At 37.8% G+C, this 24,746-nt stretch overlaps 1 protein-coding gene across 3 annotated transcripts in view; it reads left to right on the forward strand.

Annotated features, from left to right (window-relative positions):
* wdb (widerborst) overlaps window positions 1-23,979 on the forward strand; it is a 74,666-nt gene extending 50,687 nt beyond the window's left edge. For all 3 annotated transcript variants that reach the window (XM_067156714.2, XM_067156713.2, XM_067156715.2), the window contains exon 2: window positions 20,466-23,979. In XM_067156714.2, coding sequence (XP_067012815.1) covers window positions 21,148-22,518 — 1,371 coding nt within the window. In that variant the 5' untranslated portion in view covers window positions 20,466-21,147 and the 3' untranslated portion in view covers window positions 22,519-23,979. The remainder of the gene's footprint in view (window positions 1-20,465) is intronic.
* Window positions 23,980-24,746: the final 767 nt, after the last annotated feature.

The following is a 24,746-nucleotide window of genomic DNA, read 5'->3' on the forward strand; positions in this document are numbered from 1 at the left end:
TAATAACTAATATTATTAGCTAATAATTTTATGAAACATAATACTAATAGTATTAGTTAATATTATTGGTTTCTTACTAATAATATTAGTGAAAGATGTTTTATGAAACAGGGCCCAGAAAGCAAAGTTGTTCTGAAAAAAGTTCAATTTAAAGATAGTTTTCTCTGGGAACTGACTTCTTTCTTACAGAATACTGTTGATAACTGTGTGCTCACTGCATTAGCTTTGCCGCTCTCTGATTCAGTCTCATTTACTATACCACCATCCTGGGAGAATACACATTCTATATACCGGTACGTGAAATTATACCTGTTCCAGTTTTGTATTCCCAACCTGACATTTACAGTAGTTCTCTTAGGTTTCTTCCCTACTGATATCACTTCAGTCTTGGAAAGGCTCATTTTCATATCATACTAATTGTACCTATTTTCAAGTTCCAACGAATCAAATTGCTGGCTCTCAGTAGAGTCTGCCCATTAACACCAAGTCGTTGGTATAAGCCGAACTACTTAGTACATTTCTACTTAATCGAATCCCTCCCTGTGACTAAACCTATATATAAAAAAATAAAGAGTTTTGTTTGTACGTTGCTCAGAATTTAAAAGGATGGTATTTCTGTATTGGTCGTGTCCATAGTAGCAAGGAAATGCACTTTTTAATTTTCCGTAATTTCTGTTTGTATGTATGTACACATCGCGAGAAAACGGCTGAAGAGAATTTGATGAAAATCGGTATGTAGTGTCCGGGAATAAATCGCTACAATCTAGTCCATAAATATTCTTATTCACACTGAGAGAAATGGCAGTTTAGGGGAAGGCCTAACATTTAATTCCTTAATATTTATGTTATTAGTGGTCCTATCTCACTGAAAATCGGTATGCAAAGTCGGGAAATAAGTTGCTACAATCTAGGCCATAAATAATTTTATTTACACTGAGGGGAATGGTAGTTTAGGGGAAGGCCTAAAATTTAATTCTCAAATATTTGTGTTATTAGTGGTTCTATCGACAAATACTACGTTACTAAAGCTATACAATATTAAGTTTCCAATCATTTATGTCTTAAAACATTTTTACCGTACCGGCTATGATAACAGAGATATTCATGAATTTGGATTTTTTTTTGCTAAGTCCATATCAGTGCCAAGTCACGAGAAAACTGGTAAACATAATTTAATGAACATCGTTGTGTAAAGTCGGGAAATAAGGAACTACAGTCTATGCTATAAATAATTCTGTGGCTTGGTTCTAAAAGGGCCAATGTCAAGATTTATCAAAACAGGTTTTATTTGTGTATGTCATACAGTTTCATGTACTCTTCATAATGTTAAAATGGCCAATGTCTGAGCCACATATAATGAGAGGATACTGGGGCTTTAAGATGTAAGCCCCAAAGTGTTCTAGCAAGTTTCTCATTAGCAAAAAAGGGCCAGTCTTGACATTGGCTGTTTTTTGCTGACAGATGGTTTCAACAATTGAAACAGTGCTGTGAAATTGGACATAAATCTGGCAGGAATACTCAATAATAAGAGTGGTTCCTTTAAACAATTCTCCTAACCATTTGGTATACTGTCAATGAGGAATCTAGATACTCTTGTTAGGCGCAAACATTATGTTTTACAGAGACCGGATAATGGTATCTTTGTGTCAGATGACAGGCTTTGACATCAGTGGTAAGTAAATCTGTTCTTTACAATGACCACAAATCCCTTGTCTTACACGTACGATACAGTAATTAGGTTCATTTTGATTAAATATTTGTAGTTCAGTTTCTTATTTGTTATTATTTGTTTTTTCTTTAGATTTACCGAAAAATGATTGGTCATATGTCACAAATGTAGTATGTGAGGAGTCTGGACAACTAAATGTACCAGATTAATCACGACTTCAGTAATCATTATGTTCTGAAGGTAGGAGTACAATGATAACTTTGTAAGGTTGAAGTGGAACGACAGCAACACTTCAATTTAGACCAGGATTCTTACGATCAGAAATAAAGTGATCAGAAGAAAGCTGAGCAGAATTCCAGTATTGTAAACCCGACCTTTGATTTGCAGAAATGTCTACCCACTCTTTTTCTACGTTGCGGTGTTGCGTTGTACAAAAGACAACTTTGGGCCTTCAGCTTGACCATCTATGTAAAGAGACTTAAGAAATGTTCTCCATTATCTAACATTTGGAATGAAACAGTGGCAAGAAGAGGTGGCAAAGAAATAGCTTCTTGTCAGTATGATTATTTGATGAAACTGACCGACGAAATTGTTGAGGTACACCTGTATAGTGATTCATATACTGATCAAAACATCAATATATTTATTGCCACCATGTTTCTGAGAGTAATGGGAAAATTCATGATTCATGGAAGACCTTTGGAAATCAACCACTAGTTTCTTGATGTTAGACACACTCAGTTGCAAGCTGATTCAATTCATGCAGCCATTGAGAAGACAAAGAAAACAACAAATGTTGAAGTAGAACTGCCAAGAAACTAGGCCAAATTCATAAACCCGGTTCCCTGAAAGCCACCCATAATTGTAATAGAGAGGGAACAGAAGTACTTTTACAGCTTTAAAGATTTTATGAGAAGTCATTTTCTGCACAAAAAATTAACCCAGAAGGGAATCCTGTTGTTTGGAAAAAGATAAAATGGACGAAGTATCACTTATATGTGTCAGATCTCCTACAAACGCAGTTACTCCTCAGAAATTATTCAAGATGATAGATCTGAACAGAAAAGGAAAAAAAACTAGACGTTTGTTGATGCCACAACTCGCACCTATTAGTGTAAACTACTTAAGGGATCTCCTTCCATACATCAACATAAGCAGTCGACCATTCATCAATCACATGAGAACCAGTCCATAGTCAGAAGAAAGAGATGAACTCTTGTTTTACAAAGGGGACGATGAGGATAGTGATGAAACAAGTGATGTGTGTTTTTATTTCACCTTTTACAATATCAACCATAGTGTATGCAAATTATTTGTCCGATATTAAGAAATGTGAATAAATATTTTTCCCCTTAATATTGAGATTAAGCAGTGTTTTCATGATTTACGGTGACAAAATGTGTTTTCTGGAAGGTGTAACAGTTGCTATCAGTTATTAAATTATTGATGAATGAATAAATTATTTAATTAATGAATATAAGGAAATATTTATCTTAAAATTACCAGTTTCTGGTTATTCAGTGTACCTGGCCCAGAATTCCAAAGGGCCATTGTCAAATAATTTAAGAGAGTTCATGATATTAAAAAGGGCCCATGTCTTCTTAAGTCCTTTTAATTTGGAAGTTGAAAATTCTAGAAATTCAGTATTTAAAAATAAGCTTTAGTTAAGTTGATTTACAATCATGATAGCAACAAATGGTGCCAAATAAATTGTTAACATTTGTCACAAAATGACAGAAAGTATTCAAAAGCTTATAACTTAAAACTAAGATTTTTGGCATTGGCCCTTTTAAAACCAAGCCACAGAATTTCGTAAGACGCCAAATATCACAGCATCGAAAGAAAACTAAATGTGAAGGCCTACAATACAGAAAGCTCATAACATTGAACAACAATAACATTACATTGACCATTGTTTGTTGTGCTTTGTGTCTTCTGTTGCCAGTCATGTCCGATAGATGGGATTACTGCTGTATACCGAGTATTTTTTAAAATTTGCTTTACGTCGCACCGACACAGATAGGTATTATGGCGACGATGGGATAGGAAAGGCCTAGGAGTGGAAAGGAAGCGACCCTAGCGTTAATTACGGTACAGCCCCAGCATTTGCCTGGTATGAAAATGGGAGACCACGGAAAACCATCTTCGGGGCTGTCGACAGTGGTTTTTGAACCCAATACCTCCTGGATGCAAACTCACAGCTGCGCACCCTTAACCACACGGACAACTCGCCCGGTCATACCAAGTATAACAACCTGGTGGGAAGTAGCTGGGGAGTTAGATAACTTTCTTCTTAAGCATGCTATTCCTCTGGTTCATAAATTTTCTGATACTACTGGTACGTAACAAACTGGTTCATCATACCATTCGAGCTATTCAATCCCTACCCTGAGGCACTGATTGGAATGAGCAGTGTGTATATTTAACGGAACAATGCCAGAGGAGTGTTCACGGCTCTCTGCGGCCTGGTCATTCCAACACTGGAACTTTGGACTGTTAGATCGGCATCGTTGTACTGTTCGTTAAAAGTGAGAAAAATGCGGTTTTTCATTTGAGCGAGTATTTTATATGATAACATTGCTTTTAACCCCTACATTCCTACTGACTTTTTTGTAATGGCCTAAGTTAACTGTAGTTAGGAAAACCACCAAGACAGTCTTTCTGAGAATCCCATAGCGAAGCACGGGTACATCAGCTAGTTTAAAATATGACCAACGAAGGTGTAAGATTACAGCCTTGTCTAACCCCTGTAAATACCTTGAAACAAGAGCTCATTATGCTATCAATTGTCACTGCAGCCCAATTGTGAACATAAAAGACTTATTTGCTTTTAATAATCTACCCTTAATCCCATAACTCCACTGTAAACATCTTTTCAATCTTTATCTATATATATAAAGTAACTTGTCCTGACTGATTCATCATCGCCGAGCCAAAACTACTGGACATAAAGAAATGAAATTTTGGGAATATATTCATATTAAGATGTAGGTGCTCGCTAAGAGAGGATTTTTGGATATTCCGTCGCTAAGGGGGTGAAAAGGGGGTGTGAAATTTTTAAATGGGTGTATCTATATCTCAAAACTTTAAAAGTTTACAGATGTGAAAATTGGTATTTAGAATCTTCTTTAAAAATAAGGAAACCCGTATTTTTTTATTTTCAGAAAATCCCAATAGGATGGGTGAAAGACGGTGAAAAAGGGGTTGAATGCCTTTTAATCAGGATACCGGTACTTATATCTCGGAAACCGCAGACATTACAGACCTAAAAATTGGAACTTTTGTTTGCTTTTAAAAATAAAGAAGCACGTATTTTTTTGTTTTTGGAAAATCCAATTAATGGGAGGGTGAAAAGGGGGGTGAATTTTTGAAATGAGTGCATCTATATCTCAAAACTTTTAAAGCTTATAGATGAAAAAATTGGTATTTAGAATCTCCTTTAAAAATAAAGAAACATATATTTTTTTGTTTTTGGAAAATCCCAGTAGGAAGGGTGGAAAAGAGTGAAAAACGGGTTGAATGCCTTTAATGTAGCTACTTATATTTCAGAACCTGAAGATATTATAGACCTGAAAACTGGTGTTTGGGATCTCCTTTAAAAATAAAGAAACGTGTATTTTTTTGGTTTTAGAAAATCCAATTAATGGGGGGGATGAAAAGGGGGCGAATTTTAAAATGAGTGTATGTATATCTCAAAACTTTTAAAGTTTATAGATGTAAAAATTGGTATTTAGAATCTCCTTTAAAAATAAAGAAACATGTATTTTTTTGTTTTCGGAAAATCCCATTAGGAAGGGTGGAAAAGGGTGAAAAAAAAGGTTGAATGCCTTTATTGAGGCTACTTATATTTCAGAACCTGGAGATATTACGGACCTGAAAATTGGTATTTGGGATCTACTTTAAAACTAAAGAAGCAGGTATTTTTTCGTTTTTGGAAAATCCAAATAATGCGGGGTGAAAAGGGGGGGTGAATTTTTAAAATAAGTGTGTCTACATCTTAAAACTTTAAAAGTTTACAGATGTAAAAATGGGCATTTAGAATCTCCCTTAAAAATGAAGGAACACATATTTTTTTTGTTTTCTGTAAATCCCAATAGGAGGGGTTTAAAAGGGTGAATAATTGGTTGAATGCCTTTAATGAGGATACATATATCTCAGAAACTGAAGATATTACAGAACTGAGAATTTGTATATGGGATCTCCTTTAAAAACAAAGAAACACATCGCTTTTTGCTTTTGGAAAATCCAATTAATGGCGGTTAAACAGGAGTGACAAATTGGGGTGAATTTTTTTAAAGACTATATCTACAGAATATCTGAGAAACGTAAAATGTTGCAGACGTAAAAAGTGTGTATTTGGAATCTCCTGTAAATGTAAAGAAACATAGGTGATTTGTTTTTGGAAACTCCACTTAAGGGGAACTAAAAGTGGTGAAATTTTAAAATGAGAATTTCTACAGTATATCTCAAAAAAGTTAACATGTTACAAAAGTGAAAAATTGTATTTATTATCTTATTAAAAATAAAGAAATGTGTATTTTTAGTTTTCGGAAATACCACTTGGGTGGAAGGGGGGGGGGGGTAAAATTGACTGAAGATAGTGTTGATTTCTTTTAATTAGGCTACTGATATCTCAAAAATGAAGATGTTACAGACGTGAAATTTGATATTTGGAATCTGCTTTAAAAAGTAAAGAAACGCGTATTCTCGTAAATTCCAATGGGGGGGGGGGGGTGAAATTATTGAAAAATTGACTTAATTGTATGAGAATACTTACATCTAATAAAAACTGTATTTGTTACAGGGGTGAAAATTGGTAATTGGATCTCCTTTAAAATCAAAGAAAGACGCGTTTTGGGGGGGGGGGATAATCTTGGGGGGCGGGAGTAAAAGGAGTTGAATTCGTTTCTTGAGGACACATAAATCAAAAACTGAAGAAGTTAGAGTCGTGATAATTGGTATTTAGAAGATCCTTTACTATTAAAGAAACTAGTTTGTTGCAGGAAAATTTATTTCGGGGGGGGAGGGCGAGTGTGAGAGATGTGAAAAAGTGAATTATTTTTATGGGGATACTTATATCTCAAAACTGAAGGTTATAGACATGAACATTGGAGTTTGGAATCTCTTTTAAACATAAAGAAACACGCCTTCTTTTCTTTTTTGCGGGGGGGGGGAGATGAAACAAACGACGGTGGGGTGTAAAAGGAGGTTAGACCAATTGATTTTACTGTTTATTCATTCCACTCCTGACCCTGTCGAATGACTGGAAACAGGCTGTGGATTTTCGATGTACTTATTCTGATCATAGACTGATCATTTTTAATCTTTCCTGGGTTCGTTTTCAAGAGCCATCTTTTCCTTGGGAGAACGTTCTTAGATTACAGTAGATTCTCCTGGCCTGTAAATAAAAATTAAAAACATTTTAAATAAACGATAGGAATGAGATTGACTGTCCAATTGTTCACCTCTATAATAAGGTCAATAATGCACGGAAGTATGTCATTCGTATCGCCAGAAATTCCACGTACTTGCCTACAGGCGACAATTGTGCTGGTCACAATGTCAAAAATGACAATGGCAGCAGATGGAATTTACCGCCAATTAGCGGTCTTGCATCTTGCTGTGGGGTGCAGAACATCTATAATAATATTCTGGACCGTCGTCAAATGTGCGGACCGCGTTGGAAACGGGTCTGGACGGGTAATGACTACAAATGCACTCCGGCCGCGGGTTCAGTACTGCCAAAGCACCCAAGAAGACACCACGCCGAATCTCCTCAAGAATGTGATCCATATTAAAAATGCTTATAGGAAAAGATGGCAAACATTTAGGGACCGAACTGACCAGGTGGAATACGTGGTCCTAGCCAGGAAGTACGAAATCGATTTCTGGATAGAAAGGTTGAAAAATGGGAGGGAACTTGCCGTAATCTCTCAGAAAACAAGTCAGATCTCGAATTTTGACGGATTATATATAAATCGATATCCATTCAATTATAAATTTCAGTATAATACCGTAGCGAAGCACGGGTATCTTGCTAGTTCAATCATATGCCTTCTATAGATCTATGGAACATAAACCTAACTGTGTATTCCTCTCATATAAATTTTTCACTTACCTGGCGTATACTGAAAATCTAATTCTGACACAGCTCTTCTCTTCTCTGAAACTACACTGGTTCAACTTATTCTCAATCACTGATTGCACCCTTCCAAAATCCCAGTGAATACTTTGCCTGGTATACTGATCAATGAAATACCTTGATAGTTGTTGCAATCATTCCTGTTCCCTTGCTTATAAATAGGTGCAATTACTGCTATGCTAATCTTATTATTCTTTGAAGCCATTTCATCCCTACCTTCCCACGATATTTCACTATTTCAGGTCTAATTTCTTCTCTTCCTGCTATTTTATGACTAGAGTGCATATTCACATGCATGAAATAACAGCAATATATGCATTATTGCACAAGTTAATCTGCTATTTTGTTTTTCCTTCTGTTTATAATGTTGGTTATCTATGTATCCACTGCTGAAGCAGAATTCATTTAGATGTTTCTTTTGGCATAGTGTTTACAGGTCTTCATACAATGAAGAAATTAAAGTATCGGTTTTAGATCCAACATGGCAGCTGCTCCGACAGGCTCACAATGCAACAAATGGCCTTGCCAGCATTGGTGCATTATAAACAGCTGTTGATTAACATGAAAGATCAATGACAACAATGAAAGATAGGTTAGAGGTACAAATATTGGTCTGGACTGGTTCGGTCTGGCTAGTGCCAAGACTATAGGAACTAAGAAGATAGTGGCATTCTTTAGTTTCTGGCTGCCACAGTTATAATTCTTCTATATAAGTAAGAACACATTATGCGGCGGTAGGGTTGGTCTTTGGCAAGCATCGAGGAAGGATCTCTCCTTTCTGCTACTTCAGGTGCTGTAAAACATTATTTTTTTGTACGATTCCAACATCCGAGCCGAATACCACTGCCACCGTAATAATCTTGCACATTGTCAAGCTCCCATTAATATTGTCAACTGTCAACAACAGTGCATTGTAAAAACTTGCGGCGGTAAATTTAATTTTAACATTGCCATTGATGCTTTCTCTGCCCGTAATTATGGACATGATATAGGTAATTTCATGCTGTAACTCTCCCTGAACCCCACGCCAATAATGAATTGACAGTGGACTGTAGCCTAGATGGTATCTGAAATTATATTTTGAAACCGGTGCAATTGCTGTGACACATTCAATGTTTATCTGTCACCTTCCATATCTCCACATTCATTGTAAATTCATTCAACTAGTTATGTGTTGAAATCTTTGTACCAGCTGTGTTTGCTCAAATGAAATTATGAAATAAAGGAATCATAGACGGGGATTACAATTTTTTTTTTTTTTTTTTTTTTTCAACTGGTGTTTGTTGTATTGACATTTGACTAGGTGCGTAAAGCTAATGAGTAACCTACAATGTTGTAGTTAGGACCATTTGAAAGCATAAGAATCAACAAAAATAAAACTGCATAGGAGAAACACACAAAATGAATGTACTGGAAGTGTAGAGAGCAACTCTTCTCTCAAAATTACAGTTTTTTCTGACATTCTCACCAAATCAGTACTATATATATATTGTAAAATTAATTTATTTACATCTAAATTTCAATACAAGTTTTGATCCATGGATCATTCCCATTTGCTTACACTAACAATTAAAATAGTACATTCACAATCTTAGAAACCACTTTCTATGGGTTTGCCATGTACTGTATTACAGTACTATTTTAATTGTTAATGCAAGCAGCTGAGGATATTCCATGGATTGAAACTAGTAATTGAAATTTAGATGTAAATAAATTTTACAACATATATAGTATTGAATGGTTCATGGTGTGGGTTACTGTAGTCACGCCCTAGTTCGTGAACCATGGGCAGCGGCTGAGTGGCCTAGTAAGTGGTCCTGAGAGTCGGGATACCAGTTGCTATGGAATGGGAGTGGGCATATCGGACATATTCTGAGTCATGGCCCTCCTTGTGCTCAGGCGGCTGGGACTATACAATCCACTGGCGGTCTATAACCCATTAGAGGAGAGATCCTCACTTGGACTATGTGTAAGTAGGGTAGCATCCTGGTTCATGAATTTACCGAGCTCAGAACATTTTAAGCAAGCCTCGGACCTATGGGAGTAACAGAGTCCCACTCCCATTTGACAGGTGAGGGACTCCTTGGAAACAAATTGGCGAACGAAATGGAATTTGATGGGGAGCTATCAATATTAATGGGGCTTATGAAAGAAAGAAAGTAGAACTGGCTGAGTCAACAAAGAGGATGCATCTGGATGTGCTAGGAGTAAGTGATATTCAGGTAAGGGAAGATAACGAGGAAGAGATAGGAGATTATAAAGTGTACTTGACGGGTGTTAGAAAGAGAAGGTCAGAGTATGGGGTAGGGTTGTTTATCAGGAATACCATTGCACGCAACGTAGTTTCTGTTAGGCACGTAAATGAGCGACTGATGTGGGTAGATTTGGCAATTGGAGGAATTAGGACGAGAATTGTGTCAGTGTATTCACCATGTGAGGGTGCAGATGGGGTTGTTGACAAGTTTTATGAAGCATTGAGTGACATCGTGGTCAGGGTCAACAGCAAGGATAGAATAGTGCTAATGGTCAATTTCAGTGTGAGAGTTGGTAATAGAACTGAAGGATACGAAAGGGTGATTGGTAAATGTGGGGAAGATATGGAAGCTAATGAGAATGGGAAGTGTTTGCTGGACTTCTGTGCTAGTATGGGTTTAGGAGTTAACGAATACATTTTTCAAGCATAAGGCTATTCACCACTACACATGGAAGGCTAGGGGTACCAGATCCGTAATAGATGATATCTAAACCGACTTCGAATTCAGGAAATCTGTTAGGAATGTACGAGTTTTCCAGGGATTTTTCGATGATACAGACCACTATCTGATCTGTAGTGAACTAAGTATGTCTAGACCTAGAGTAAAGAAAGTGAAATCTGTCTGCAAATGAATAAAGGTAGAAAATCTCCAGGACAAGGAAATTAGACAGAAGTACATGGATATGATCAGTGAGAAGTTTCGAACAGTGGACAATAAGCAGCTTCAGGATGTACAAAGAGAAGGGTGGCATACAGGGATGCTGTAATAGAAACAGCAAGGGAATGCCTAGGAGCAACTGTGTGTAAAGATGGGAAAAGGCAAACATCTTGGTTGAATGATGAAGTGAGAGCAGCTTGTAAACGTAAAAAAAGAAGGCTTTTCAGAAATGGCTCCAAACAAGGGCCGAGGCAGACAGGGATTTGTATGTAGATGGAAAAAAACCGAGCAAAACAAATACTTGTTGAATCCAAAAAGAAGTCGTTGGAAGATTTGGGTAATAACCTGGAAAGGCTAGGTCAAACAGCAGGGAAACCTTTCTGGACAGTAATAAAGAATCTTAGGAAGGCAGGAAAAAAGGAAATGAACAGTGTTTTGAGTAATTCAGGTGAACTCATAATAGATCCCAGGGAATCACTGGAGAGGTGGAGGGAATATTTTGAACACCTTCTCAACGTAAAAGGAAATTTTCCTGGTGGCATAGTGAACAGCCAAGCTCATGGGGAGGAGGGAAATGATGATGGTGAAATTACGCTTGAGGAAATGGAAAGGATGGTAAATAAACTCCATTGTCATAAAGCAGCGGGAATAGATGAAATTAGACCTGAAATTGTGAAGTATAGTGGGAAGGCAGGGATGAAATGGCTTCATGGAGTAGCATGGAATGTAGGTAAGGTACCTCCAGATTGGACAAAAGTAGTAATTGCACCTATCTATAAGCAAGGGAACAGGAAGGATTGTAACAACTATCGAGGTATCTCTTTGATTAGTATACCAGGTAAAGTATTCAGTGGCATCTTGGAAGGGAGGGTGCGATCAGTAGTTGAGAGGAAGTTGGATGAAAACCACTGTGGTTTCAGACCACGGAGAGGCTGTCAGGATCAGATTTTCAGTATGCCTCCGGTAATTGAAAAGCGCTACGAGAGGAATAGGTAGTTGTGATTATGTTTCGTGGATCTAGAGAAAGCCTATGACAGCGTACTGAGGGGAAAAAGATGTTCACCATAGTGGGGGACTAAAAGGTAGATTATTAAAAATCAATGAAAGGCATTTATGTTTGCAATTGGGCTTCAGTAAGAATTGATAGTAGAATGAGTTCTTGGTTCAGGGTACTTACAGGGGTTAGACAAGGCTGTAATCTTCCACCTTTGCTGTTCGTAGTTTACATGGATCATATGCTGAAAGGTATAAAATGGCAGGAAGGGATTCAGTTAGGTGGAAATGTAGTAAGCAGTCTAGCCTATGCTGACGACTTGGTCTTAATGACAGGTGTGTGCTGAAGGCCTGCAGTCTAACATCTAGGAAGTTGAAAATAGGTGCAATGAGTATGGTATGAAAATTAGCCTTTCGAAGACTAAATTGATGTCAGTAGGTAAGAAATTCAACAGAATTGAATGTCAGATTGGTGATACAAAACTAGAACAGGTCGATAAGTTCAAGTATTTAGATTGTGTGTTCTCCCAGGATGGTAATATAGTAAGTGACATTGAATCAAAGTGTAGTAAAGCTAATGCAGTTAGCTCGCAGTTGCGATCAACAGTATTCTGTAAGAAGGAAGTCAGCTCCCAGACAAAACTATCTTTACATCGGTCTGTTTTCAGATCAACTCTGCTTTACGAGAGCAAAAGCTGGGTGGACTCAGGATATCTTATTCATAAATTAGAAGTAACAGACATGAAAGTAGCGAGAATGATTGCTGGTACAAACAGGTGGGAACAATTGCAGGAGGGTACTCGGAATGAGGAGATAAAGGCTAATTTAGGAATGAACTCGATGGATGAAGCTGTACGTATAAACTGGCTTCTGTGGTGGGGTCATGTGAGGCGAATGGAAGAGGATAGGTTACCTAGGAGAATAATGGACTCTGTTATGGAGGGTGAGAGAAGTAGAGGGAGACCAAGATGACGATGGTTTGACGCAGTTTCTAATGATTTAAAGATAAGCGGTGTATAACTAAATGAGGCCACAGCACTAGTTTCAAATAGAGGATTGTGGCGACATTTAGTAAATTCACAGAGGCTTGCAGACTGAACGCTGAAAGGCATAACAGTCCTTAATGTTTATGTATGTATGTATGTATGTATGTATGTATGTATGTAGTATTGATTGGGTGGTAATGTTACAAAACTCTGTAATTGTGTGTCGTAAACCATCAATACAGAAAATACAGAAAAATGAAACTAATCACAAATGACATTTAATACTCTTCATGTAAAGAATGTTATAAATGGTCGTGAAGTGTTCAAAAGAAACCTTTAACATGCACAGTGAGTTGCCAAATTGGCCACTGAAGTTCTTCTTGAAAGTTGTATAGTGTTCAGGAAGATCAGCTTGATATCCACGTGTACAGAATGCATAGGTAATCATATTGGCTTGCGCCCCTTCTATACGAATGAAGAATCACTTGCAGCTAATACTTGGTTGTCACCATTGTTCGTACTGATGCTTGTAATGGTATTATACAGGCAATGCACTTGCAACCTTGCAAATGCTGAAGTGTAAAGATGCGAGAATTTGTGCGGGAATTTGGAGAGAATGGGCGGCACCTTGCTTTTCCGTAAACTGAAGTTAAATTGGAAGCTATAAAGCTCTTGCATGTATAGTTCAACACTGCAGTTCAGAAAAACACAAAAACTGTTTGACTAAAGGTGTTGCATCACATATCACTCTATTTGCTACAAGCAAACCGTGAAATTTCAGTAAGGACCTGTGTGAAATGATGTCTGCTGATATACCACTGGAGAAAATTAATAACCTGGATTTCATCAATTTTCTATAGAAATACACCAATCAGGACATTCATAATACAAACACACTCCCAAGAACATGTCTTAAATAGGATAAGATCCTCCATTGCTGATGGAACTACTAACTCTGAAAGGTGGTACATAGCATATGTTGTAGTTTCTGTTTAAAGGGGAGACTGATCAGGGGGAACATTTCTCCTTTATGTTTTATTTTATTATTTTGCTTTACATCGCACTGACACAGGTTTTATGGTGAGGATGGGATAGGAAAGGGTTAGGAGTGGGAAGGAAGTAACTGTGGCCTTAATTAATGTACAGCACCAGCATTTGCCTGGTGTGAAAATGGGAAACCACAAAAAACCATCTTCAGGGCTGCTGACAGTGGGGTTCGAACCCACTATCTCCCGAAGGCAAGCTCACAGCTACACGACACTAACCACACGGCCAACTTGCCTGGTTTTCTTTCTTGTCAAGTGTTGGAGAGAAGACTAGCATCTCAACAGTTGGTGTTGTCTTTGACAATGCAGTAAACATCATTTTGTGACCTCAGGGAGTTAAGACGGAAAATCTCGGGGAGTCCTGTGCCTTGGGGTCTACCTGAGACTTGTTCTCAATAACAACTGTTGCTTTGGTGACATCAACCTTACCGATGAAATGCGAAAGCAAATTCACATGTAGAACCCCACTTAAGTGGTAAATATAGCGCTTGAATACAGTCTCATTAGGAGAGAAAATCACCTAGTTATCAGTGCAGCTCCTTATACAAGGAAAGTAGTAAAGGTTTGCAGCTTCTTTACCCTAAAATGTTACTCTGATCATGCATTGCGTAGGATTGCCAGAGTAATTCAGGGAAGTTATTCTGATCCAAATAGCAGTTCAGATATCCTCATCAAAGCTCCACTATGATAGGAGAAATTTAAAGAAACACCTCTGCCTCCCCAGCACTTCCAAACATGTTGGAGAAAGCTTCAAGCTTCCAAATACTACTGCACCAATTTCAGTGTGATACAAACTGTAGTTAATGGTTTCAATAACAGTGAAGCTTTATCGATCAGGACGGCCAAGGCACTGTTTTCAGGTACCACGGAGACTTGGGACCTTCTTTATAAGAAGTCAGATTTAAACACGCTATCAGCAACAGTTACATAGAAGAAACGTATCTGTGATTGTCTTTGGATTGTAGCAAGTGAGTTTAAGGCTGCTCATGTTAAAGTTGGTGAAGGTGTTTATGCAAAACTACAGTGTGTAGTTGGACCAAAATAGAAGTGTACTCCAAATAGCAAGATTGTTTTTCATGGCAGTGCAGTGACCTTTACACGCCAGTCCAGCATCCCATTTTCTGTCAGATCAACCAAGTGAGTCAAAATCCTGTTATGGTGTGCTGCAGTACAGGAAGTTTCGCTGCTATTCTAGGGTGTGAATGAAAATGCAAACATGTAGTGTTATCAATGAAAGATGAAGTAATCATTGATAACAGTTCAATAAAGGCATTTTGAGGAAACAGTTACAACAAGTATTTGCTGTTGGAACCTCTACCATTTTGGATATTGTATAAAGGAAAACAGTTCTTCAGTTTTAAACTTTGTATATGTCCTCGGCTAATTATAAGCTATAAATTTCATTTTTGTTCCGTAATGAAGTGCAATTAAAAGAAATAAATTGACAAGACTTGCTGGAGGAAGCAGGAAGGCCAATGTTGTAATTATTCCTGCAACATTATCATCGTCATGTTTTAATTATCACATGATCTGTTTAATTTTATTTGGCTGAAGATGGCCACTAGGTGGCGGAAACTACTCCCAAGACATGTAATATCACTTACTTGATATATTGTATTGAAAAGGTGGACCCTCTTATCAATTTATTTCTTATATCTGTCCTCGACTCTCAAGATAGAAGTTCACAAGAAAAATTATGAGAACATCTGAACTTAATGAGCTTGAAACCACACTTTACAAGTGGTTTCGGTTGGATAAGTCAGTTGGATATCCTATTTTTGGCCCCATCATCTGTGTTAGAGCGAAAATATGCGATGAAAAGGTCGTTGATATATCTGATGGCTAGCTTGTAAATATTAAGGTGTGGCATGGCATTTGGGAGCTTGATTTATCTGACGGCTAGCTTGTAAATTTTAATGCTAGGCATAGCATTTAAGAGCTTGACATACTGTAACTGGTGAAAAATTTTCTGCAAATAAAGGGGTTCCCAGCAAACTTATTGAATCATTCAGTCAAGAACCAAAGACAATGATCTCCATTTTCTGTTTAATGTGTTGTTGTGTTGTATTTAGGAATATTTTTGTGTTCATATATTTGAAACTTTAGTTCTTTAACCTCTTAACCGAGAAGTTTCCACTGAGAAATGAGCCTTAGTAGCGGGGAATATATTTTGACTGGAAACAAGTTAATATGTCACACCCATGATCATGATGTAGATGACGAGTTACCTCGTCATGCCTGTTACTCATCCGCGAATGATGAGGTAACTCGTCCTGCCCATTATGCACTTCCACGAAGGAACATGTTCCTCCCATTATGCGTGCATGCCTTTGCGGAAGACAAGTTATCTAGATCTGCCTCTTTTGACATAAATATGTCTTATGACTGGGGGGGGGGTCTTATGAAAATTTGCATTACAGAAGTTAGCGTCACAACATGTGTGAAAGTAGTGTAACCCTAGCAACTATATATGCAGGCTGTGATGTAAGGTATGGATGGATGGCCAGACAGTGATACCTAGCAACTGTGCAGGCTATGTCTTATGGCTGGTGGTCATTGAAATTAGCACTTGTTGATGGATGGCCATGAACGAGAGACATACACTCATGTTCATAAAAACCAGAACACCTTGAAAGACTAGAGATAGAAAGTTTGTATTCAGAAGACATGCGCATTAGTATGTTCTGTAGAAATGATTAGCATTTCAACCATGTCGGCCCTCAGGTTCAAGGTCCACATCGATATCTCGACGCACCACCACCGACTGGTAAAATGTGCCTGTGGCTCTTGTCGCAATAAACCAAAGGTAATGGATCAGTGTGGCTTGAGCAGACATGCAAGATGCCTTGCAGACATATGCGAGAACTGTACCGTCAAATAAATGAGTTTGAAAGAGGGCGAATTATTGACATGAGAGAACGTGGTGCAACCATCCGGGAAATTGTTGCTCATGTGGGATGAAGTGTGTCGGCAGTGTAGCTGGTGTGTACAGAAAGGTTTGCAGAAGGCCATAGAATACGACAAGTATTCCAGACCACCCCCTGAGAAGATTGACACCTCATCGGAATGGCATTGCAGGTCGGATCTACCTCCTCATCGGCTCTGGCTTAACAGTGGAACAGTTTAACGCATCGTACACTATCAGGAGTGACAGTTCGTCGCCATTTGTTATGGTCTGGGTTACCGGTGCGTCGTCCACTTCTCCGCCTACCTTTGCCTAATGTGCATAAACATGCTAGCCTGCAATGGTGTATGGAACAATGTCACTGGGGACAGGAATGGCAGCAGATAGTGTTTTCGGACGAATCCAGATTCTGTTTGTTTGAAAATGATGGCCGCATTTTGGTTCACCGCAGACAGGGAAAGAGACATCACATTGACTGCATTCGCACATGACATACAGCACCAACTCAAGGCCTTATGGTGTGGGGTACTATTGGGTACAACCACAAATCACAGTTGGTATGTATCCAGGGCACTGCGACCAATTTGACCTACTTAAATGACATCCTGTGACCCGTAGCCATACCCTTTCTGCATGACACCCCAGATGCCATATTTCAGCAGGAAGATGCGCGACCACATGTTGCTGCATGAACACATGCCTTCTTGTTGTCACAGGATGTCGGACTTGTCACCAATCGAAAATGGGTGGGATATGGTGAAACGACAGGTGCAGCACTGTGACCCATTGCCAGCCACCAATGATGAACTGTGGAACCAGGTGATTGCAGCATGGATGGCTATACCCCAGGACGCCATTCGTGCGTTATACATGCCAATGCCATCATACATAGAACAAGTTATCAGTGCGTATAGAGGACCCAGTGCCTACTAGGCAACAGGACACATGCTCAACCTAGCTTACTGAAATTCTAATTGTTTCTGCAGAACAGACTAATGGACATGTCCTGTGAATATGAACTTCCTATCTGTAATCTTTCAAGGTGTTCTGTTTTTTTATGAACATGAGTGTATTTATGATCATTTGATTTTTGTATGGTTTATGGTGTTGGTTACTGTAGTCATCCTAGTTTGTAAACCATGGGCAACAGCTGAGTGGGTTACTAAGTGGTCCTGAGAGTCAGGAGATCAATTGCTATGGAATGTGAGTGGGCATCTTGGACATATTCTGAGTCATGGCCCTCCATGTGTTCATATGGCTAGTCTAATCCACTGATGGTCCCTAACCCGTTACAGGAGAGGTCCTCACCGGAACTATGTGTAAGTAAAAGTAGCATCGTGCTTCACAGAATATTCACAGAGCACACTCAGAATGTTTTAAGTAAGCCTTGAACCTATGGGAATAACGAACTCCCACTCTCATTTGCCAGGCGAGGGACTCCTCGGAAACAACTTTGTGAACTAAATGGAATCGGATGGGGAGCTATCAGTATTAATGGGGCCCGTGGAAAAAAGAAAAAAGAACTGATTGAATCAGCAAAGTGGTTGCATCTGGATGTGTTACGAGTTAAATGATATTCGGGTGAGGGGAGATAACGGAAGTCAAAGATGATGATGATGATGATGATGATGCTTGTCTAGGTCATCGGCTGCTTCAAGGAAGAGATAGGATATTATAAAGTGTATTTGACTGGTGTTAAAAAGGGGAGGACAGAGTGTGGAGTAGAATATCTGTCAGAAATGCGTGGGTATTCCAGGGATTTTTCGATGATACAAACCACTATCTGATCTGTAGTGAACTATCTCCAGTCGTAGGATAGAGGAAGTGAAATTGTCTCTAGACGAATAAGGGTAGAAAATCTTCAGGAGGAAAAAATTAGAAGTACATGGATATGATTAGTGAAAAGTCCCAAACAGTAGACGGTAAGCAGGTTCAGGATATAGAAATAGAATGGGTAGCATTCAGAGATGCTTTAATAGAACCAGCAAGGGAATGCCTAGGAACAACTGTGTGTAAAGATGGAAAAACAAACATCTTGGTGGATGATAAAAGTGAGAATAGCTTGTAAACATAAAAAGGTTTATCAGAAATGGCTCTAAAGAAGAACTGACACAGACAGGGAATTGTATGTAGAAGAAAGAAAGAGAATCCAAGATGAAGTCGTGGGAAGATTTTGGTAATGACCTGGAAAGGCGAGGTCAAGCAGTAGGGAAACCTTTCTGGACAGTAATAAAGAAGAAAGGGAAGGAAAAAGTAAATTCTTGGTGTTTTGGGTAAATCCAATAAACTCATGATAGATCCCAGGGAATCACTGGACAGATGGAAGGTATATTTTGAAAATCTTCTCAACATGAAAGGAAAACTTCCTGGTGATGTTGCAAACAACCTCGTTCATTGGGAGAAAGACGATGATGTTGGTGAAATTACATTTGAGGAAATAAAAAGGATGGTAAATAAAGCAGCAGGAATAGATGAAATTAGACCTGAATTGGTGAAATATAGTGGGGAAGGCCAGGGTGAAATGGCTTCATAGAGTAAAAAGATTAGCATGGAATGTTAGTAAGGTACCTGGTGAGTGGACAGAAGCAGTAATTGCACGTGTCTGTAAGCAAAGGAATAGGAAGGCTTGAAACAACTAACTCTCGAGGTATCTCATTTATCAGTATACCAGGCAAGGTGTTCGCTGGCGTCTTGGAAGGGAGAGTGCGATCAGTGGTTGATTATAAGTTGGATGAAAACTGGTGTGCTTTCAGACCACAGAGGGGCTGACAGGATCAGATTTTCAGTATGCGGCATGTAATTGAAAAAACACTATGAGAGGAATGGACAGTTACATTTATGTTTCATAGATTTAGAGAAGGCATATGACCGATTACTGACGGAAAGTTAAAAATTTCATTGTTCCGTATTGAAGAATATTACAGTTAAAATTGAAATAATTGATAAAGAGATTCAACCTATTCAATACAAAATAATAAGAAATGTAGTGAATTACATTCCCATTTAATAATGTAATTCACTACATTTCTTATTCTTTTGTATTGAATAGGTTGAATCTCTCTATCAATTATTTCAATTTTAACTACTGACGGAAAGGTTGTTTGCCGTTCTGGGTACAATGGTATAGAAGCAATCTTACTCTGAGTTTCACCACTTGTGTTATCCTGGCTATCCAAAGATCTGTCATCTGAATCATAAAATGAAGAATAGTTTCATCATCCAAACGAGCAAGCTTAGCAATTATGTACAGAAGAAAGTTAAATGAAATATTGGCCTGCAGTGCAGCACAGCAAGTCTGGGACCTATTGACATTTATAAAGCGATCACAGAACCACACTCAGCAATAAAAACAGACGAGGTAACACATTCGGCCCAGCAGATAACCGTTTTTGAAGGCTATAGCTGAGTTAACTCATTATTACATGGGGTAATAGCAATTGATCGACAAATTAACTCATCATGCCCAGTTAAGAGGTGAATACTTGTAGTAACCTGCTGCAGTTTCCCAAAACAGTAACATTTTATCAGACTGATGTTTTAGATCTGACCCAGTTACCGTATGTGTATTTCTGCATATCCAGATCATAACAAACCCCAGTAACTCTGAATAATTGGAGTTATTTTGTACTTCAGTGCATTAATCCACTAAGGGAGGAACTATAAATTACTTTTTAATGTTTGTCTCTTCCTTTGTAGGAATGTAGCTGTAATTAAATTTTTCTTGCATGTTGTGGAAGTATTTCTGTTTTTCTCATTCATTTATCTCTTCTTTGTGAATGTGTTTTAAAGCATATCCTTTTCTTTGTCTTCAGTATACTGTTGAAATCGTCATGAAGATACGAGGTGCAATACAGCAGATGATGTTCATGGCAAGCAGTTCCTTCATCGTTTGCTTCTCCACCTTGGGAGTTGTCTGAAGTGGAACAGCTCTTCGTGTAACATAAACAGTCACAATCTGTTGCCACTGTGAAATGAACAGCTGCAATGTGCGTTGCATGTAGAGAATAATATTACCTTTATTGAAGAAATATGAATGAATTAGTGTCTTTGATTTTATATTGTGTTACATAATATTGTAAAGCCTTTAATTAGGTCATAACTAAGAAGCTGATCGGTTGTGCAACACATATTATATGTATTAACTGCGGGTACAATTTTTTAAAGAACTCATGCTAGTTTCAAAACCTAAATGTTTATAGTTGCCGTAAATGCCCATATTTAGAATTTATATATATATATATAAGGAGTCTATGTTTGATATCAGAAGAAAGCAATTAGCAAAACTGGATGTGCATTAATGTAATTAGGTGGTATTATTTGATTTTGTAGTTTTTTATCAGAAAAATAGGCATTAACAAATACTCTTATTGAGGAAAAGTTATTTAGTTATGGTAGGTTATAATGTATAACTTAAATGTAATGCCCAGTCAGGAGGGTTCTGTTATACTAGGTTAACAAGAGGTGTTTTAAAAGTATTATAAGACTGCAGAAATCATGTCTTCAGGCACCTTTGTGGATAGGATTGACCCATTTGCAAAGCGCTCCCTCAAGAAAAAGTCTAAGAAATCCCAGGGATCATCTAGGTACAGAAATTCAGCAGATTTGGAATTGCAAGCTCTCCCACCACTGAAAGATGTCCCATCTGCAGAGCAGGAGGAGCTGTTCATCCGCAAACTGCGGCAATGCTGCGTGGCATTCGATTTTATGGACCCAGTGGCCGACCTGAAAGGCAAAGAAATAAAGCGAGCCACTCTAAATGAGCTGATTGATTATATAACAGCTGGACGAGGTGTGCTAACAGAACCTGTTTATCCCGAGATAATCAAAATGATCTCGGCCAACTTATTCCGAACTCTCCCACCGAGCGAAAATCCAGATTTTGATCCAGAAGAAGATGATCCAACATTAGAAGCATCTTGGCCGCACCTACAATTGGTTTACGAATTTTTCCTACGATTTTTGGAGTCTTCAGATTTTCAACCCACCATTGGCAAGAAAGTGATCGATCAAAAATTTGTGCTTCAGTTGTTAGATCTCTTTGATAGTGAAGATCCACGTGAACGCGACTTCTTGAAAACCGTGCTGCATCGTATCTATGGAAAATTCCTGGGGCTCCGTGCTTTCATCCGCAAACAAATTAATAACATCTTTCTTAGGTTTGTATATGAAACGGAACATTTCAACGGTGTTGGTGAGCTGTTGGAAATCTTGGGAAGCATCATCAATGGTTTTGCCTTGCCACTGAAGGCAGAACACAAGCAATTTCTTGTTAAAGTCTTGCTGCCATTACACAAGGTGAAATGTTTGTCTCTGTACCATGCACAACTGGCTTACTGTATCGTGCAGTTCCTCGAGAAGGATCCGTTGCTCACAGAGCCAGTAGTCAAAGGATTACTCAGGTATTGGCCTAGGACATGCAGCCAGAAGGAAGTCATGTTCTTGGGAGAAATTGAAGAAATTCTGGATGTAATTGAACCATCACAGTTTGTTAAAATTGAAGAGCCGCTGTTCAGACAAATTTCTAGATGTGTGTCTAGCCCCCATTTTCAAGTTGCTGAGCGTGCTTTGTACTTCTGGAATAATGAATACATCATGAGCCTGATTGAAGAAAATAATCTTGTAATAATGCCAATTATGTTCCCAGCTTTATATCGAATCAGTAAAGAGCACTGGAACCAAACCATTGTAGCACTAGTATATAATGTGCTCAAAACCTTTATGGAAATGAATAGCAAGCTTTTCGATGAGCTCACAGCTTCCTACAAAGCAGAACGTCAGAAAGAGAAGAAACGTGAGAAAGAACGAGATGAGCTCTGGAAGAAACTTGGAGAATTGGAGTTGAATAATAAAAAGAAGATTAATTAACCCTAAAAATATGATCATGTGAAATAACGGAATGAAAAAAAAACATAGAACTTTTATTTATTGTTATATTTGCTGTGTAATTAAGGTGTGAAATTGTCCAAAAAATTCCCCAAAGCTCTTAAGTGATAATGTCAGTGTTACTTTTATATGGAGTAACAACAGGTTAAGTGTAATATTAATAATAATAATAATAATAATTAAAAAGAAAGTTGAAAAGGCCTGGTGCTAAGTCAACATTTTTAAAGGACTGGTTTTTAAAATGGTTACAAGCAAGCAGAAGAGACAAAACATTAGATGAGACGGTTGCTTGGGACAAGCTGAAATGAAGTTGTTCTTTGGGCAGTCAGGTTATCATTCATTGTTCATCTGTAGAGTCAAACTGAACCCATTGTATTGTGAATGCAATCAATAAAAACCAACCCTGTGCACTAACTAGCAAGAATATATCAGTGCTTACTTCTTATTCTTCTTCTTAACTCCAGAATTTATGTGGCAGTATTGACTGTACTTATGTTGTAACATACCTGAAAATGCAAAGTATAAATATATATATATATACATACATATGTAACGGATTGTTTTGTATTATTTGCTTGTTTTTATTTTTTATTTTTTTTAAATCACTATTTTGTCATTTTCACACTGTTAATTCCACATTTCTACTTATTAAATACTGAATAGGGACAGTTTTAGTTTACTTAGATGTACATAGTGGAAGCTTTTCTATAGAAACGGACAGTTGTAGTTCAACTTTGGTGTATATAGTGGAAGCTTTTCTATAGAAACAGGTTTATTCAAAACACTGTTTGACAGGGTTTTCAATGACATTCTTTTGCATTGTAACTCAAAAGCCATATGGACTATACAAGCCTGGAAGTATTTGTTTTGAGTTTGTCATATTGGTCTTTTTAAATTGGAAAGTGGGGGGGGGGGGGGAGAAAAAACCTGACCTTACCTTGTGCATTTGGTTCCTGATACGAAAATATATTCAAATTGATATAGCCTCTACATTTTGTGCTATTCGCTCTGCTTGCTCTAAGAACGCCTAAAACCAGTTACGAAATAATAAGATGAGTGATGCACATCTATGTTTTCCTACATGTCATTGGTTTGTGATGGATTCTCTGACACCTGAATTAATGTAAATATAATTGTGGAATATTCGTTGATGATATGGCTATAATAATTGCATAATATATATTTTCTGTCATGAATTCACATATAAGGAATGTTTTGCTTTGTCTAAAATGATTTCAAAGTTTGTTGACTTCTGGACAAGAAGCTGGCCAGTTTACAATAATTATATAGAAATAACTTTGGCTGATATTTAAACCATAATCAAAGTGAGAACGGCACAGTCAATGACATGAAGCTTCTGACTCTCTTTAATAACAGCTGTGTATCTGACGTTAATTTGGAGTGCATTTTGAAATAAAGAAACAAGTGATTACCTCTCGTGCCCTTGCTTGTTTCATTTCTCTTTTCTTTGTGTCAGGGGTGATGGTGAGGTGGAAATGGAAGTCGGATGTCCATATTTTTAGGACCTGAACTACACTGTACAGTCATCTTTATAGCTGATCCTCGAAGCAATATTTAAGAGGAAGAAAATATTTGTGTGATGAGTAGTTCACAATATTTTGTAGAACCGTATCTCCTATGAGCTTGTCTGCTGAATAACATGTATTTGTTTTTTGTTTGTCTTTATATACTACAGTGCATTTGGGTGAAGAACGACTCTTGGCTATTGTTTAACAAGAACAAGAAAACTTGTTTATTGTGCTGCTTCTTTTTTTTTTTTTTCTCACATTTTATGTACAGCTGTGGAATTGAGTCTTTATTGCTGCAGTGACAATGACACAACTGTTCCTGAAAAAAGGTAAAAAGAAAAAGAAAATAAACCCACTCTCTCTCCCTCTCTAATCCCCGCCTCCCTCCCTCCCTTATGTTCAAGTTCTTTCTCATTTGGTTGTGCCGAATTTTGCAGGTTTGTGAAAGATTACTAATTTCCCATATATCTCAGATTATTGATTTTGATTTTGTTTGCAAAATCCAAACTCCTTGAGACTTGACGTCAAACTCAATTTCTTAATTTACATAGTGTTTTTAATTCTTTTATGAAACTTTTTGACATGGAAATATAACTACAGCGTCTTACATAATGATGAAATATTCTGTACAATCCTAGATTCTGGAGTTTTGTTGAAGGCTGCTTGTTTTTTAAAAGTATC

This window comes from Anabrus simplex, chromosome 12 (genome assembly GCF_040414725.1).
Source record: "Anabrus simplex isolate iqAnaSimp1 chromosome 12, ASM4041472v1, whole genome shotgun sequence".
NCBI lineage: Eukaryota > Metazoa > Arthropoda > Insecta > Orthoptera > Tettigoniidae > Anabrus > Anabrus simplex.